This window comes from Lynx canadensis, chromosome C1, assembly GCF_007474595.2.
Source record: "Lynx canadensis isolate LIC74 chromosome C1, mLynCan4.pri.v2, whole genome shotgun sequence".
NCBI lineage: Eukaryota > Metazoa > Chordata > Mammalia > Carnivora > Felidae > Lynx > Lynx canadensis.
Window position 1 is genome coordinate 21,556,801 of NC_044310.1, and position 18,735 is coordinate 21,575,535.

The 18,735-nt window shown below is 39.2% G+C and overlaps 1 protein-coding gene, 1 non-coding gene and 1 pseudogene across 17 annotated transcripts in view; 2 read left to right on the forward strand and 1 right to left on the reverse strand.

The window, feature by feature from the left end:
* Positions 1–18,735, forward strand: part of EPB41 (erythrocyte membrane protein band 4.1) — a 200,956-nt gene that overhangs the window by 98,790 nt on the left and 83,431 nt on the right. For all 16 annotated transcript variants that reach the window (XM_030327999.1, XM_032594237.1, XM_030327998.1 and 13 more), the window contains one exon: positions 11,635–11,677. In XM_030327999.1, the coding sequence (XP_030183859.1) occupies positions 11,635–11,677 (43 nt within the window). The remainder of the gene's footprint in view (positions 1–11,634; positions 11,678–18,735) is intronic.
* On the reverse strand, positions 1,930–2,680 carry LOC115521303 (annotated as a pseudogene).
* LOC115522495 lies at positions 5,837–5,943 on the forward strand. The gene has a single exon (XR_003971401.1). It is a non-coding gene; the product is annotated as a U6 spliceosomal RNA (small nuclear RNA).

Here is an 18,735-nt window from a genome sequence, read left to right on the forward strand (position 1 = left end):
CCCAGAGCCTGACGCGGGGCTGGAACTCACGGACCGCGAGATCGTGACCTGGCTGAAGTCGGACGCTTAACCGACTGCGCCACCCAGGCGCCCCTGAAATTTATTTTTATTTTGAGAGAGAGAGAGAGTGTGAGTGGGGGAGAGGAGAGAGAGCAAAAATCCCAGGCAGGCTCCACACTCAGCATGGAGCCCAACATAGGACTCCATCCCACGACCCTGGGATCATGACCTGAGCTGAAATCAAGGGTCGGATGCTCAACTGACTAAGCCACACAGGTGCCCCCATCCTGGGGATTTGATTTGCCTTTCTCCTGTGATGTTTCTCCTATTTCCTTTGTCTCAGCTTTTTCTTGTGTTTTGATAGAGTGCTTCTTCTGAGAAAGAAGGAGCACATGAGACATAATCTTGTTGAGACATTATATGTCTGAAAAAGGTCTACTTTACCTTCACATTTTGTTGTTAGTTTGGTTGGGTATATAATTTTATACTTGAACCATCATAATTTTGAAGGCATTGCTCCATTGTCTTCTAGCTTCCAGTGTTGCTATTAAGAAGGCCAAAGCCATTCTGATTCTTGATCTTCTGTATGACTTTCCCTTTGTAGAATTAAGCTAGTAGAATCTTATTTTCTTGTCTTTCCTTTCCTTTCCTTTCCTTTCCTTTCCTTTCCTTTCCTTTCCTTTCCTCCTCTCTCCCTCCTTCCCTTCCCCTTCCCCTTCCCCTTCCTTCCCCTTCCCCTTTCCCTTCCCCTTCCACCTCCCCTCCCCTCTCCTCTCCTTTCCTTTCCTTCCCTTTCCTTCCCTTTCTTCCCTTTCTTCCTCTCTCCATCTTCCCTCCTTCCCTCCCCCTCTCTCTCTATCTACCTTGTGGTATGCATTCCATAAATGTTTAAGAGTGAGACGTATTATTAAATTTTAGAGAACAGATTTGTCACTTAATACTTGTGAGATAGGTAAGTTACTTCTTTTTTTCTCATTGGTAAAATGGGAATGATAATGAAATAATTTACATAAAAACATGTGGAATGGTACATGGCATGTAGAAAGCAGTCAATAAAAAGGTATTATCATTATTATTTTGATAGTATTATTTTAAAATAAAATTACCAACTAAACAATGTTTTTGCTTTAAAAAATTAGATTTGGGGCGCCTGGGTGGCGCAGTCGGGTAAGCGTCCGACTTCAGCCAGGTCACGATCTCGCGGTCCGTGAGTTCGAGCCCCGCGTCGGGCTCTGGGCTGATGGCTCAGAGCCTGGAGCCTGTTTCCGATTCTGTGTCTCCCTCTCTCTCTGCTCCTCCCCCGTTCATGCTCTGTCTCTCTCTGTCCCAAAAATAAATAAACGTTGAAAAAAAAAATTTTTTTTTAAAAAATTAGATTTGTATGTCATAATCTAGAGGTGTATTTTGGAGCATTGTTCAAGCTCAGTAATCTACCTGATCTTTCTTGGGTTAAATAATCTACCTGGAGAACAGCATACTCTACTTAATTGCTATATTTAGCCATATTATTTGATTTCATTTTATTTTTGCATTTAAAATTTTTTTACAGATACAGTCAAACGGCCAAAATGGAGGTACCGATTTAATTTACAACAATAGGGAGAGACCCTGTTTCCCCACACTCTCACCAACCCACGATGCTAGGAGATTTTTTACTTTTGCAATCTGAATAGAAGGGAAAAACCAAATCCAGGGCTTGCTTTCGAACCACAGCTCCAAGTCCATGGTTTTGGCTCACACCTTCCCCTGCCCAAAACAGGTGAGGAAAGGGTTCCTCCGCCTTGTAAGTTTGAGCCCAGTGTGGAGCCAGTCTCCTTGCCAGCTATCTGGAAGAGAAAAGTCCATACAGACCAGCTTAGAAATGCCACCTCTTTATTGACCCAGGTTGATGGCAGAGGGTACCGTGAGCCAAGGGGAAAGAGCTCACTCTCACTCCACCTGGCTCTCAGTCTGGTGTTGGCTGCTTTGGAGACAGAGCAGGAAGCGTCTTTGGCCAAAGGCCTGCTCACAGCTGGAGTAGCGATGCCTGGGCCATGGGCTTGCTGCCTAGTGCCGTGGGGGGACGAGGTGGGGGGGTACGTGACACAAGCTTTGAGTGGCCAGTTTGGAGGGGAATGAAAAAGTCCATAGGGCACTGCCAACGAGGATAGGGTTGGCCATCGGTGGCATGGTGTGTGTGGCGGTGAGGTGCAAGTTTGGAGGGGTAGCAGAAGGACCTGGGGCCGTGAGGGCACTGGTGGGGGCTGGCATATGTGCCCAGAAGTGGGCTGCCAGCTTGGAGCTATGGCCAAAGGCCTTTGGGCAGTGTAGGCACGGGTATGGGCAGGTACTCGCTGTGCGTGAGGTGGTGGGCTGCCAGGTTGAAGGTAAGAGAGGGCCTTGGGGCAATTGGGGCACGGATGGGGGTGGGCTGTGCTGTGTGCCAGCTGGTATGGGGCCAGCTTGGACTGGTAAGAGAAAGCCTTGTCGTAGTCGCAGCAGCAGTGTGGGTGCTGGGGTGGGGCTGCCAGAGGAGCCTGGAAGGTGCCCCTGCAGAAGTGGCAGGCCCTGGAACCAACTGGCTGGACTTCTGCGGTGAGCCCTGGTGGGGAGCTCCTCCCTTGGTTCCTGGTTCCTTGCCAGTGGGAAGGGAATCAGGGTCCCCGGGCTGACTCCTCATCTTTGCGTCTCATTCCAGCATCTTGTTGGCCCAGGAACCCAGAGGGAGGTAGGCGACACTGGTGATTATCAGGCTGATGGGGACAGAGCTATAGGGCCTGGATCTTGGTTTAGTTTTCGTCCACTGATGCTACGTAACTGCTTCCTTCTTGTTGTGGAATTTCATCCCCGGCGTGGAGGGGACAGGGGAGACCTGCAGAAGGCCCCCTCTGGTAGTGGCTGCTGCAGCTGCTGAGCTGCCCTCGGACACGGTGGAGCTGCACTGCCTGGCACGCTATTCAGTTTCATTTTAGTTACCATTACCTATGTGTATCTACTGTCAGTAAGCCAGATTTCCAGATACTCTCTTTAGAAATATATAGAGATTCATGAAATGATTACATCTGTAAAACCATTAATGTTTGTTAGTCATTTATCCACAGTTTCTGTCATTCTGAAAACACAAAGGATACCAGAGCTGTGGAAGCTCCTGGGGTTCAGTCCCCTCCTTTTAGAGATGAGAAAACTGAAGCTTATGAAGGCAGAATGGTTTCCTCCCAGCTGTACAGCCTGTTTACTCCTGAAATTCCTTGCCTCCTGCTCCGTCCTAAATGATTTTCTTCTTCAAGAACTTTTTATTCCTCTGTCTTTGATTTTTACATTTTGTCTTTGTTTCTCTGCTTGTTTCCCATCTACAGAATTAGTTCCTGTTAAATTATAAAAATTCAACCGAGTAAATTTTAAAGATCTAATAATTGGCTTTAATAATCACTTCATGAATAGAGCAGTATCCCACCTAGGAGTGGAGGGGAGCCCTAAAGGGCTACATGAAAGGAAAGGTTTTTTAAGGTAGAGAGGGAATGGAAAAAAGGAAATTATTAGCAAAGAATCTACTGTTTTAGGCAAAGTCATCCTCCTAAGGGAAACAGAAAGGGTCTGTTAGTAAATTTCCTAGTGCTGACCAGGAAATTCCCATATTGACTAGTTAACATTTCTGCAGTATTAAGTCTTGGTTTACTGACTTGGGGCCTTAACCTAAGTGACTCCATTTTGGGCCCATGGTTTTCTTTTTAACGGTTCTCGAATTGTGGGAAGAAATGTGAACCGTAATACAAATGGAGATGAATATCCTCTTTCCATTCCCAGCCTGTTGTCTTCTTTTTTGTGTGTAAAGATTTGTCTGTTGTATATTAACTTCTCTCCTAAAGAGCTTCTGGATCTTTGTGTTTTGTTTGTAGACAGTTGGATACCTTTAGCAGGGAGGAAAGTTAATTGAATTGACTTTTCCTCATGTGGAATGGCTTGCTTGCTCTCTTTCTCTACTAACTGCAAAATAACAGACCTATTGCCAGATTGAGTCTGGCTAGAGAAGAGGAAAAGCAGTCAGAAGCAAACTTCTATAGCCCTATGAGAGATTTATTACCACTATGAATCAAAATTACAGGAGTTAAGCAGTTGTTTCCTACATTTTATTCCTGCTTAGTTGTTTATGAATGAATCAAGGATTTTTTTTTTTTACCTTGGAGAAATATCATCCACATTAATTCCTACCCCCTACTCCAAATTCCTTCTCTAAGCAAAAATCGTGAGCTCTTTTGGTAAATAATGAGAATTTTATTTATTTATTTTTAATTAAAAAACATTTTTTTAATGTTTATTTATTTTTGACAGAGAGAGAGAGAGAGAGAGAGAGAGAGAGAGAGAGCGAGAGAGAGCATGAGTGGGGGAGGGGCAGAGAGAGAGGGAGACACGGAATCCGAAGCAGGCTCCAGGCTCTGAGCTGTCAGCACAGAGCCCGACGCGGGGCTCGAACTCACAGACTGCGAGGTCATGACCTGAGCCGAAGTCGGATGCTCAACCGACTGAGCCACCCAGGGGCCCCAATAATGAGAATTTTAAATGAGGAGTTCATTCATTTCAATAGTATATGGTCTTTCTCCTTTCTTCCATTTTCTGTGTGGATGAATTTTCTTACTTTAGGAGTCAGATTTTCAACTCTGAATAATCAGTTACAGCCAAGAGGGTCTTTCTTTCACCTTGCAAAGGCAAATAGTAAACACCATTGGAGTGAATATTAAATCAATAGTGTGAGGCATTTCATTTATAGTCATTTGAAAGGATGGATTGTTTTCCATTGATTATTGGCTAGCTTTGAAGGCAAGTACCAGTAATGATTATATCTTTATTGTCTAGTAAATAAGAAAGACTAAAATGAATTTTGTAAACATACTTGTAGAGTAGGGAGGCTGTATTCAGGATCTTGGCTTTTGCTAGGAAGATTTGATTTGACATCTCTAGTGGATTTAAATGTGGCTTTTTTAACATGTGAAGAGTCAGATTTAGAATTACTATGTTAGAGAGTTTCTATAAACTTATTGGAGCAGTGATTTGAAGTAAACATACTAACAGTAGCATAAACAATCGTTATTCCTCAGATTAAGGAAGACAGATTGTGGAGTGTATAGATAAATCTTTTACCTCAAGAGACAAGGATTTGTATAGATCACTTACATGTATGTGTGGGGTTTTAGGACCTCCAGATAAGGGTAGATCATGACCAACTCAGGGCATGTTCTTTCTTAAAACTTTATGACCTAAGGTTATAATTGCTGCAAAAGATATGAAAAGTTCCTATTCATTTTACTTCATTAAATCCCATTGCCTTAGTTGAAACCTTATCACCTCTATCCTGGCTTATTTTGGGAGCATTTTTCATTCGTTTATTCATCAAACATTTATCGAGTAGACAACATTTGTGTTGTGCCAGGCAGAGCTATAAAACACATAGGTAGTCTCGTTGCTCAGGGAGCTCCCAGACTGATGGGGGTGGGGAGGGGGCAGTAGTAAGATGGACACCCACATAGAAAGGGTTTCCTGCAGGAAGTAACATAAGATCTGACTTATAAGGGATAGACCTCGCAGAATTCAAAGTGAAAGGGACAACACGTGAGGTGTTTTGAAGTAGGAGAGCACAAGCGAGACCTGTAATTCTTCAGTTGAATGAATGAAGATCTATATCAGGCTACTGCTGTTGTTCATCTCTGCTGTTTCGAAACTTTTTTTTTAAGCACAAGAAGGAATGTGATTCTTTTCGAATCACAAACTTAAATTCTGTTTGAAATGTTAATTTATTTAACTCACACGATATGATTGGCAAAATGGACCCTTAAAAGGGAATTCTTTAAAAAAATTTTTTTTAGTGCTCGCTTCGGCAGCACATATACTAAAATTGGAACGATACAGAGAAGATTAGCATGGCCCCTGCGCAAGGATGACACGCAAATTCGTGAAGCGTTCCATATTTTTAAACCCATGGGGGAGGGGAAGGGAAAAAAAAAGGAGGTTACAGTGGGAGAGAGCCAAAGCATAAGAGACTCTTAAAAACTGAGAACAAACTGAGGGTTGATGGGGGGGTGGGAGGGAGGGGAGGGTGGGTGATGGGTATTGAGGAGGGCACCTTTTGGGATGAGCACTGGGTGTTGTATGGAAACCAATTTGACAATAAACTCATTTATTGAAAAAAAAATTTTTTTTAATATTTTATTTATTTTTAAGACAGAGAGAGACAGAGCATGAGTGGGGATGGGGCAGAGAGAGAGGGAGACACAGAATCCAAAGTAGGCTCCAGGCTCTGAGCTGTCAGCACAGAGCCCGATGCGGGGCTCGAACCCACAGACCGTGAGATCATGAGCTGAGCCGAAGTCGGACGCTTAACCGACTGAGCCACCCAGGTGCCCCAAAAGGGAATTCTTAAAAAAAAAAAAATTAAAGGGAACCCTTGTAACTGAAAGTATTCAAATAGAAACCAGAAGATCATCAGAAGTGCTGTTTGAGAGGGCATCTTAAGATCCCTAATAAGATACAGTTCTTTTGTCCTCTCAACATTTTGTTGTTTTATCAGTTAATTTCTGTCTCTTTTCGCTAGTTATAATCCTTTTGCCTGTCCTACACAACCATGCTCTTGAGAAATTAGTTTACATATAACTATCTCTAGTTCCTCACTGCCTATTAGTCTAACATAATACAGGGAGGTGCATAAATCACGCATGCATATTTCAAAGAATTTTTACAAAGGGAACACATTTGGATAAACACCCCTAGATTACCAGACTCCAGAATCCCTTTTCGTCCCCCTCTAAGTCACTACCTCCATCCCCTAACAATCATTACCCCTACCTTACCCCCCATTAAAAGTAACAGGTGTCTTCCTAACATCTATCACCATGAGTTAATTTTGCCTGTTTTTAAACTGTGTTGCATAAATGAAATCATACATGTGTTCTCTTAGGTCTGATTTCTTTTATTTTGTTCAGTATTGTGTTTTTGAGATTCATCCATGTTGTGAGTAGCAGTAGCTCATTCATTCTCATTTCTGTATAAAAGTTCATCATTTGTACCACACTTTGTATTCTACTGTTGATGGATGTTTGGCTTGTATATAGTTTGAGCTTTCAAGAATACTGCTGCTAGGAGCATTCTTGTACATGTGTGTTAGTGCACATCTTGTCACATACATTTCTGTTGGGTGTATTCCTAAAGTGGAATTGCTGGGTTATAAAGAATGCATATGTTCAGCTTTAGTGGATAGTATCAGACAGCTTTCCAAAGTGGTGTTACCAGTTGACACTCTACGAGCACTGAATGAGTTCCAGCTGTGCCACATCCTCACCTGCACTTAGTATGAGGTACTGCATTTGGATTTCTACTCTTATCACTCAGCTGAAACTACTCTTGCCAAGATAAATCTGAGTTTTTCATCCTTATGTTTCCTGTCCATTTTGTAGCATGGATGATCTTGTCCGCCCATCCTTGAAGCTTTCTATTCCTTTAGATTCTATGATACCAGTCTCTCCTGTTTTCCTCCTGCCACTTTGCTCACCCCTTCTCAGTTTATTTCTCAGCTCTTTGCCCTTTCTCCATCCCTTAAATGCAAGTGTTCCCCAAAGGTCTGTCTTTAGTGTCTTTCTTTTCACTCCTCTGTGATTTTTGTCTTCTTTCATGGTTTTATCTATCACCTATATGGGAAAAGTGCCCAGATTTATATTTCTGGCCCAAATCTCTCTACTGAATGTCAGGACCTGTTTATCCAGCTGTCTATTGAAATATTTCATGTGGATTTCCAAAGATGCCTCAAAAATATATCTACAAAATATACCACAATTTATTTATTCCACTATTGATGGACATTTGAGTTGTTTCCAGGTTTTTTTTGCTATTTTTTTCTTCTTCTTCAAGAAAATCGATTTCTTTTTTATATCCTACATTTCCTATTTCAGTGAATAGTACTACTCCTTCCAGTTCCCTAAGGTGGCAACTTGGGAATTATCCTTTAACTTTATAACTTACCAACTCAAATCATTCCCCCTGTACCCCACCTTCTCATACATTCAAGCTCTTTTTTCTCTGACCCATAGTCATCCTATCAAACCCTTTTGATTGTCAATATCAGCACACTTTATTGAGTGCTGGTTATGTGCTTTTTAAATACACCAAATAATTTAATCCATAATAACTCTGTCAGGAGGGTAGTTTTATCCCAGTTTTGTGTATGAGAAAATTGAGATTTAGATGATCTTAGATAAGGTTACATAGCTAGTAAATAAATGACAGGTTGCGACAGGATTAGAACTCAAGACTGTGACTTCAAAGCCAGTACCCATGATCATTATTCTCTTCTGTACCACAATTATCATTCTCAGAAACCACCTCTTATTTGGTCTCCCTGTCTACAGTCATGCTTCCTCTAATTTATGTCTCTCCTTTACTTTAAATCCTTCAATGGCTCCCCTTTGCCTGGCACTTGATAAAGTCCAAGTTTCTTACTGTGGAATACTGCGTCCCCCATGATCTGACCCTTAACCATTCTCTTGCATTGTGTATCTCCCCTCCTCACCTCTGTGTTCTAGCTATGCTCGACTACATGTAGCAACTCAAATGTATCCTGTTCTCTTATACCCTGTGCCTTTTTATTTACTTCATCTTCTATTTTGCCTGGCTAATTCTTGTTTGTCCCTTAAGATACAGTTTAGTACTCCCAAATACTCCTTTGAGAAATGTTTCCTGCCTCTTACCCCCAGTTCATCTTGGTGCACCTCCTCTGTGCTCCTAGAACACTCTATGCTCTCTCATAGCACTCTCACACATTTCTGTCATAGTCATTTTCACACCTAGAACAAACAAATCAATTGTTTGCTATTCACCTCTTCCATTAGACTAGCTCTGTGAGGACAAGTGCTATTTTTAAATCCTTTTTTTGAAGCTACAGTGGCTAGCACATGGGGCATTCCTCAGGTATTTTTTGGCTAAATAAAATGCTGTGAATGGAATCATTTAAATTGAACATAAAAGTGCCAATTCTTATATACATTGATTTTTATTATTTTGTACATATTGTTTTTGATTTGGATTTGGACGTCTAGATACTGAAGCGCTGATTTATTCTATAAGGTCATTTACTTGGAGTCATATGTGATTGACACAAATCTGGGTTTGCCCTCTTTATGTCAAATTTGTGGGAATTCTAGCTCCAGAGTTCTAGAATGACTGTACAGTCTCTGTAAGAAACTTGGCATCTTCAGGTTACCTTGGGAGATTCCTCTGAAAAATAGTGGAAAATATAGAGTTGCCTCATAATGGTGGGAGATGTTCGTTCCAAAGTGGTAAAAAGTAGTCTTTGTTAAGAGTTCTGGATTGCATGGTATAAATGATGATTCTTGGGGCACCTGGATAGCTCAGTTGGTTAAGCATCTGACTTTTAACTTTGGCTCAGGTCATGATCTCATGGTTTGTGAGATCAAGCGCTGCATAGGGCTCTCTCCAAGTAGTGAGTAGCCTACTTGGGATTTTCTTTCTCCCTCACTCTCCGCTCCTTCTCTGTGATTGCTCCCCCTTTCTCTCTCTCTCAAAATAAATAAATAAACATTAAAAAAAAATGATTCTCTGGGGGTACCTGGGTGGCTCAGTTGGTTGGGAGTCCAACTTCGGCTCAGGTCATGATCTCACGGTTTGTGAGTTCGAGCCCCGCATCAGGCTCTGTGCTGACAGCTCAGAGCCTGGAGCCTGTTTCAGATTCTATGTTTCCCTCTCTGTCTGCCCCTCCCCCGTTTGTGCTCTGTTTCTCTCTGTCTCTCAAAAAGAAATAAATGTAAGAAAAAAATTAAAAAAATGATTCCCAGAGGTTCCCCAAAACTTCCTAAATGGTGCTTTTACAACAACAACCTACAACAACTTTAAAGTTCTTTAATCATAATGAGAGATGAGGGTTACTGCTTTTCTGACAGGGCTTAAACAAGTATGTATCTAGTTTTTATTCTAAGGAACAGTTTTATATTAAGTGGTATTTAAAAAATTTTTTTTCATGTTTATTTTTGAGAGAGAGAGAGAGAGAGAGAGAGAGAGAGAGAGCGTTTGCAGAGGAGGGGTAGAGAGAGACAGAGACACAGAATCCAAAGCAGGGTCTAGGCTCTGTGCTGCCAGCACAGAGCCTGATGTGGGACTCAAACTCATGAGCCATGAGGTCTGACCTGGGCCGAAGTCGGATGCTCAACCGACTGAGCCACCCAGGTGCCCGTTAAGTGGTATATTTTTAACACATATTTCTTAATTTTCTATGTTAATTGTGGGAGAAGGGGAAAGAAAAGGAAACTAATCCTCACTCTTGTGCTTATTGTCTGTTGTGATAACTATCTTTATTTAACAGTTAAAGTAGTATATAATCAAATATAAGACTGGTTTTCAAGTTCATTTCTTGGGTAGGGCCATTTCTTGTGCCTATTGTCTTTGTGGATAGAGGATGAGGAGGGGACACTTTTACTCTTCTTTTCTAAATATCACGGAAATTCAGTTTTAAGTCTTTTGGAGGAGAGAATGGGGAGGGATTGGGAGGAGTCATGAGAGGGGCTCCTGGGTACTAATAACGTTGAGCTTATGTGTTCACTTTGAGAATTTATTGATTTATACACTTATGTTTTAGGTACTTTTTTGTATGTTTCATATCAATAAAAATATTTTAAACAATTTAATTTAGAAGTTTCTCTTTAAACATTTCCAAGGAGCCTATGGGAAATGTTAATGGTGAGGCTCTTTCCAAGTGCCATTATTTTGCACAGTCCACCACAAGTGGAAGAACCTTGCCCAAATGGTGTATAGACCGTAAGTGGACTTGGAGAACAGTAAAAGGAGAGATTAGTGTGGGCAAGAGTAGTCAGAGAAAACAACATAACCATTCATCCAGTAAATATTAACTGAGCATGAACCATGTACCAGAAGCTGTGCTGACATAGAAACCTTAAATGAGATGGGCGCCTGGGGTGGGTCAGTTGGTTAAGCATCTGACTTCGGCTCAGGTCATGATCTCAGTTTATGAGTTCAAGCCCCAAATCAGGCTCTGTGCTGACAGCTCAGAACTTGGAGCCTGCTTCAGATTGTATGTTTCCCTCTCTCCCTACCCTTCCCCAGCTCATGCTCTGTCTCTGTCTCTCTCTCTCAAAAATAAACATTAAAAAAAATTTTTTTAAAAGAAAACTTAAATGAGATTGGAGGTCAGAACTGGAGGGAAAAATAAGATGTGGGTGATGTTAACTAGTCTTGGTTATAGATCCCTACTACTCTTTATAGAATGATAAAATAACAAGTGCTTATTTAGCATTTCTTGTTTACGTAAGGCTTTATATACATGAACTCATTTAATCTTCATCATATGTCTCTGAGATAGGCTCTACTTCTGGTATCTCATCTAAATTTCCTCTAGTAGGTGAGGAAACTGAGATGAATAGATGCCTCAAATCACTCAGCTAGCTAATAGTGGAGCTAGGATTCAGGCCTAACTGTCTGGCTCCCTATTTCTCTGCTCAGATTTACTATCCTGTGTGAAGTTAATATCAGACATGTAGGTTGACCTGGAGACTCTGTTCGATGACAGTCAGTAACCCTGCTCTGGTACTCTGTGGTTTATGTGTTTTTGGAGCTCTTTGTGAATGACTTTTCTTCTTTTTACAGACATGGCTGGATTCTGCCAAAGAAATAAAAAAGCAGGTTCGTGGTAAGTGAATATAGTCCTTTTTATAGTTCTTTCTTTCTTTTAGTAGGTCAGAGGATTTTCAACCATTTTCTGGCTCTGAGTCACTTTAGAATCCTGACTATGGCAGATGGCTCTGGAATTGAGATAAAGCCTTCCCCTGGAAGGAGGAGATTCCATAATAGAAAGATACAGCAGAGGTGGACACTATTGAGATGTAGGTCAGATCTTGATTTTTTTTTTTACAACTAGGCACAGTTGGGCAAGATTGGAACAGTTGAGAAAAACAAGTTAGAAAAGAACAAAGATAAGGAAAGAAAAAGGATATGGGAGTCCATTCTCAAAGGAGTTTGCTACCTTGTCCTCTTCCTTTTAAATTGTTCTGGACTGTTGCATTCTAACCTTCTTCATGTTTTCCTCTCTGTAGTTCTTTTTGTCTGTTTTCAACAATCTTTTTCCAAACAGTTCTTCTGTTAGTAGAAGAACAAGAGTTCCTTGCCAGTGGCCTTCAGACATTGTGGCTTTCTCTTAGCTCCAAGCCCACTAGTATATATTACTGTTGCACCCTCTGCTCAGATGCTGTCCTGAGATAAATATGTCTAGGTCGAAGAAAGCATAGATTAGTAGTTTGTAGCTCCAGGCCCAATGAGCTAACGGGTAGAGACTTTTTCTTACTGTTTATGACTAAATGTACTTTTAGTTTACTTTATTTTTTTTTAATGTTTTTAATGTTTATTTTTGAGACAGAGAGAGACAGAGTGCGAGCAGAGGGAGGGGCAGAAAGAGAGGGAGACACAGAATCTGAAGCAGGCTCCAGGCTCTGAGCTGTCAGCCCAGAGCCTTACGTGGGGCTCTAACTCATGAACTGAGAAATCATGACCTGAGGTGAAGTCAAATGCCTAACCGATTGAGCCACCTGGGCGCCCCTAGTTTACTTTATTTTTAAGGAAACTTCTAGAAACTGCAGAGGCTTAGTAAGTTAGTAAGTTTTAACTCTGTCACCTGAAAACAAATTTTTTCATTTGTTTCTTAAAAGAAAAACTTTGCTATGGTGATATGTTTTCCTTTAGACCCTATTTATAATCTATATTTCTCAAGATAGAAAAACAAAATACGTCTTTGGACTGGCAACTCTCCCTATTTGTTCCTTGACTATAAAATGTTTTAAATGCAAGTCAGAGCAAAAAATTTTCAGAATATTTGAGATATGATGAGAAAAACGTAACTCCAAGTCCCTTTCGGTGAAAATTCTTAAATTTTTTTTTTAATTTTAGAGAGAGAGTGTGTGAGAGAGAGGGGGAGTGCGAGAGGGGGAGAGGATCTTAAGCAGGTTCCACGTTCAGTGAGGAGCCACACGCCAGGCTTGATCCCACAACTCTTGGATTATAACCTGAGCCAAAATCAAGAGTTGGATGCTCAACCGACTGAGCCACCCAGGCACCCCTCAATGAAAATTCTTTTAATATGCAGTATTACTCAGGAACAAATGATTACATAAGAAGAGTAGTTAGGAAGAAAAGTTAAAACAGAATTTATGATGAGTAGAGAAGAATATCTAGTTGATTATCTTCCTGGCTATTGAAAAAAAATCTCTTGCTAAGAAAAAGAACCCGTGTTTATCATTAAAACACACACACACACACACACACACACACACACACACACACACACAACAGGGCACCTGGGTGGCTCAGTCGGTTAAGCATCCAACTTTGGCTCAGGTCATGATCTCACAGTTCAGGAGTTCGAGCCCTGAGTCAGGCTCTGTGCTGACAAAGAGGAGCCCGCTGTAGGTCCTCCATCTCCCTCTCTACCTTCCCTTCCCCCACTTGCACTCTCTCTCTCTCCTTCTCTCTTTCTCTCAAGAGTAAATACTTAAAAAAAACCCTGCAACATAACAAAAATCCTTCCTTTAACATTGTAAAGAAAAACCATGTTTATGATAGAAACTTAAATAGGGAATCAAAAGGTAAATATTTTATTAAGCCAAAGAGAAGATTGGCATTTATCTATCGCAAAGATTTTTTTTTATTTTTGAATATTTTGCATCACACAGGTAATATGTACTCATTGTGAAAAATTGAAACATTATGGAAATACATCATGGGGAAAGTAAAAGGCCCCTAAATTCTATCCTCCAGATGCAATCACTGTTAAGTTGGTATAAGCTACAAGATTTTTTCTAGGCATATGGAAGTTTTTGCCTTTCAAAAATACAGTTATGCTATACAGTATTCTTGTCCCCCGTGTCCACAGGAGATGCGTTCTAGGTCACCCGGTGGATGGCTGAAATTGCAGATAGTACCAAACCCTATATATAATGTGTTTTTTCCTAAACATATGTGTCTATGAAAAAGTTTAATTTATAAATTAGTCACAGTAAGAGATTAACAATAGGTAATAATAGAATAATTATAATAATATACTATAAAAAAGTTATGTGAATGTGATCTCTTTCAAAACATCTTATTATCCTATACTCATCCTTCTTATGATAACGTAACATGATAAAATGCCTATGTGATAAGATGAAGCAAGGTGAATGATTTAGGCACTGTGACCTAGTCATAGGCTACTGTTGATTTTGTGACCACACATTAGGAGATCATCTGCTTCCAGGTTGTGGCTGTTCATGGAAAGGTGAAACCACAGATAAGGGGGGACTACTATACATTGTTATGTATTATGTATTGCATTATATTATGTATGCATTATGTAGTAGGCTATATATAGTTTTAAAATTTGTTTAAATAGGTGGTAGAAATATGTGGAGTAAAATGAAAAGATACAAATGAATCTAATGCAAAGTAAATTGCCCTTCTAACCCTGTGCTTTAACTCTCTGTGTTCTTTGCAGAGATGTACATACAAATATTTTAATGTAAATAGATGCATATTTATATTAAGTTTTAATATATGTATATTTATAAAAATATTTAATATAATTTTTGTTTAATACATGTGTTTTAAATAAATGTTATATTTAATATGCATATGTTAATAAATATGTATTTGGTAGGTATGTTTCATATGTATTTAATATAAATATGCAACCAATATTTTTTATTTAACATAATTTGGAGTATTCTTTTAAAAATTTATTTTTTGTTTTTATTCGAGAGAGAGAGCCTCCCTGTGGGGGAGAGGGGTAGAGTGAGAGAAAGAGAGAGAGAATCCTAAGCAGGTGCTACACTCAGCACAGAACCCAACATGGGGCTTGATCCCATGACCCTGGGATCATCACCTGAGTTGAAATCAAGAGTTGGATGCCTAACCAACTGAGCCACCCAAGTGCCCCATAATTTGGAATATTCTTCATATCAACATATATAAATTCACTTTGTTTAAAATTTTTCTTTTTTAAATTTAAATTTATTATTTTTTTTTATAAATTCTTTCTCTCTCTCTCTCCCCCCCTTTTTTTTTTTTTTAAAAGTAAGCCCAGGGGCGCCTGGGTGGCGCAGTCGGTTAAGCGTCCGACTTCAGCCAGGTCACGATCTCACGGTCCGTGAGTTCGAGCCCCGCGTCGGGCTCTGGGCTGATGGCTCAGAGCCTGGAGCCTGTTTCTGATTCTGTGTCTCCCTCTCTCTCTGACCCTCCCCCGTTCATGCTGTGTCTCTCTCTGTCCCAAAAATAAATAAACGTTGAAAAAAAAAATTAAAAAAATAAATAAATAAAGTAAGCCCTATGCCCAATGTGGGGCTTGAACTCACAACCCTGAGATCAAGAGTCATATGTTCTACTGACTGATCCAGCCAGACCCCTGTTTAAAAATTTTTTAATGATTATGTATTTGTAGCACCATACACACACACACACACACACATACACACACACGTGTGTATGTGTGTGTGTGTGTATACAGGCAGTCCTGTTGATGGACATTTTGGTTTACTCTCAGTAGCTTGCTATTACAAACAAGGTTGTAGTGAACATTTTATATATATATATATATATATATATATATACACACACACACACACACACACACACACTTACATGTTTCTGTAGATAAGTTCCTAGAAGTAGAATAAAAATATGAATATCTAAAATTGAAATAGATACTCACCAGCAATATTTTTTCCATATTAAAAAGATATAGAAAAGAATGGAGGTTAACATAAGAAATATCCATGTACACATCACCCAGAATTAACATTTGTTAACATTTTAAATTTATAATAGAACAGAATAGTGCACGTAAGTTTTATCTTTTTTGTTTTCCTCTTAGTCCTATCCCCTTCTCTCCCTATCCATAGAAAACTATTTTCATAAGTTTGGGGTGTTTAAATCCATGTTTTTATATTTTATCTTATATATCCCATATCTATATAGTATGGATAATATTGCTTTGTCTGTGTTTGTGTTTTTTTTTCTAATGTTTATTTATTTTTTACAGAGAGAGACAGAGTATGAATGGGGGAGGGGCAGAGAGAGAGGGAGACAGAATCCAAAGCAGGCTCCAGGCTGAGCTGTCAGCACAGAGCTCTCACGTGGGGTTCGAACTCACAGACTGTGAGATCATGACCTGAGCCTAAGTCGGAGGCTCAACCGACTAGGCCATCCAGGCACCCCTGTTGTTTTTTTTTTAATTTCCCTCAGACAAACATGATCCATTTGAACCTTTTTCTGAGGTTTGTCAGTATCTCTCTTTCTCCTCCCAGCTTAATTCCCTTGGTTCTGAATAAGAGAGATTCCCCCTACTGAGTGTGGCTATCCACCTCCACCCCTTTCTGGAATAGTGCACAGCAAAAGCAAGAAATCCACATACCTTGTATATATACTGAAAAATACAGATCCATAACTTACCCAAATTATGTTTAAAAAATTCTGTAGTCCAGCTGTGCCCTTGCAAATGAATCTTCCTCTCCTTTTCCTGCAGAGGTCACAACTGTCCTGAATTTTGTGTTAATGATTTCATTGTATTTTTTAATGGTTTTTATTCCCTATGAATGTATACCTAAAAATATGGTTTACCTTTTCGAACATCATGTAAATTGAATTATATAATAGTTAATAATTTGTAACTTGCTTTTCTTATTCAGCATGAGTTTTGAAATTCATCTCAGGTGAAAACAAAATTTCACAAAACAATTCTTAATCTTTATTATGAAGGATATCCTGATTTTTTTTGTTTGCATTCTGTTTCATTTCTAAAACTGCTGATTTTGACCTACTAAACTGATTTCACAATGGATCATGATCCACAGTTTTAAAAAAACACTTGATTTAGGATGTATGCCTGAAAGTGGAACTGCTAGATTATAGAGTACGTTTTAGTTTTACCAGATATTGCCAAACTGCTCTCCTTTACAATGGTTGTAACAGTTTACCTCCCCACCAGTAGTATGAGAATTTCTAGTTTCCTGTGTCCTCAGAAGGCAGGAATTTTTTTCAATCGTTAATTTAAAATATTTTTGATGTAACTTCAGGCCTAACAGAAAGTTGAAAGAAGCTGCAAAGAATTCCTGGATACCTTTTCCCCAGATTCCTCAAATGTTAATATTTTATTTTTTAAATTTTATTTATTTTTTTCCTGAGCCATGTTAAAGTTGTATCTTGACAGCACTTTTCACAATAGACAAAAGGGAGAAACAATCTAGTGTCCGTCAATAGATAATGGTTAAACAGAATGTGATGCGTGTGTGTGTGTGTGTGTGTGTGTGTGTGTGTGTGTGTATACAAATATTAATGGCCACATATTGTGGCCACAATAGATCCATAGAAACAAAACAGATTAGTGGTTGTCAGGGGTGGAGGTGGGGGTCAGTGAGTGAGTGACTGCTTAATGGATAGAGTCTCCTTTGGGAGTGGTGAAAGATTTTGAAACTAGATGGTGATGATGGTTGTGCAACGTTGTGAATGTACTAAATGCCACTGAATTGTACACGAAATGTACTGAATTGTATACTTAAAAATGGTTAATATTATGTGAATTTCACCTCAGTAAAAAAGAGAATAAGTTGCAGTTATGATATCTCTCTACCCCTAAAATATCCTAAAACCTAGGAATTTTCTCATGTAACTATAATAGTTATTAAAAGCAGGAAATTAACATTGAAGCAATACTGCAACCCACAGACCTTATTTATCAGTTGTCCCAATAATATTCTTTATAGCAAAATAAAGTCTATGGTGACATTTTGCTTTAGGTGGCACATCTCTTTAGATTTTTTGAGCTGGAGCAGTTCCTGAGTCTTTGAAGTATTTTATAACATTGATATTTTGGAGAGTCTAGGCTAGTTATTTCAATAATTGGTCACTTTGAGTGTGTTTGATATTTCTTCATAGTACATGAATCTTCAGTTTATGCACTTTGGTGAGAATGTTGTTGAAGTGTTGTTGAGTTAGAAGGCATGAATTTTAATGTTAACATTTTTTAGAGCTGTTCCAGCCACCTTTTTTCCCCCACTACATATTCTCCATAAGATATTACTAATTTTATGAATCATATTCCAGAAACAGTCACTAACTAAAGCTTAAGCTTAATATATTTTTTTTTAATTCCAAGTGACTTTTTTTAGTCTCTTTACTGCATTTAACCCTGAGCTAGCTCACAGTGAACCTGAATATCTTCATTAGCAATATCCCAAACTTGCATCTCATACATAGAGAAGAATGGGAACTGAAAATTTGAGTTTCTCTTCTTACGATTGCTGTTAAGAAAAGTAAAAGAGTTAGTACTTGAGACATTTATGTTTAGATATGGTTATTTCTAATACAGTTAAACTTTCTTGTTTGGGGTTGAATGGAGAGAAAAATGCAACCGGAATACAGGTGTTTGCTTTTGTTTTCATTTGATTACACCTAACAACATAAAGTCATTGGTGGATCTGGATTACTGGATAATTTTAATATATTAGTACCTCTTTTTTTTTCTGAAGCTGTAGCATCCTCATATGACCTTCACAACAATGCTGTGAGATTAGTTCCTTTATTTCCTTCATTCACTCAACAAATATTTCTTGATCATCAATGTTCTACCAAGCACTGTTTTGAATCCTAGGGATATGCACCAAATAAAATAGCAAAAGTTCTTAGCCCCAGTAATTTGCATTTAAAGATTATCCTTTAAAGAAGGTA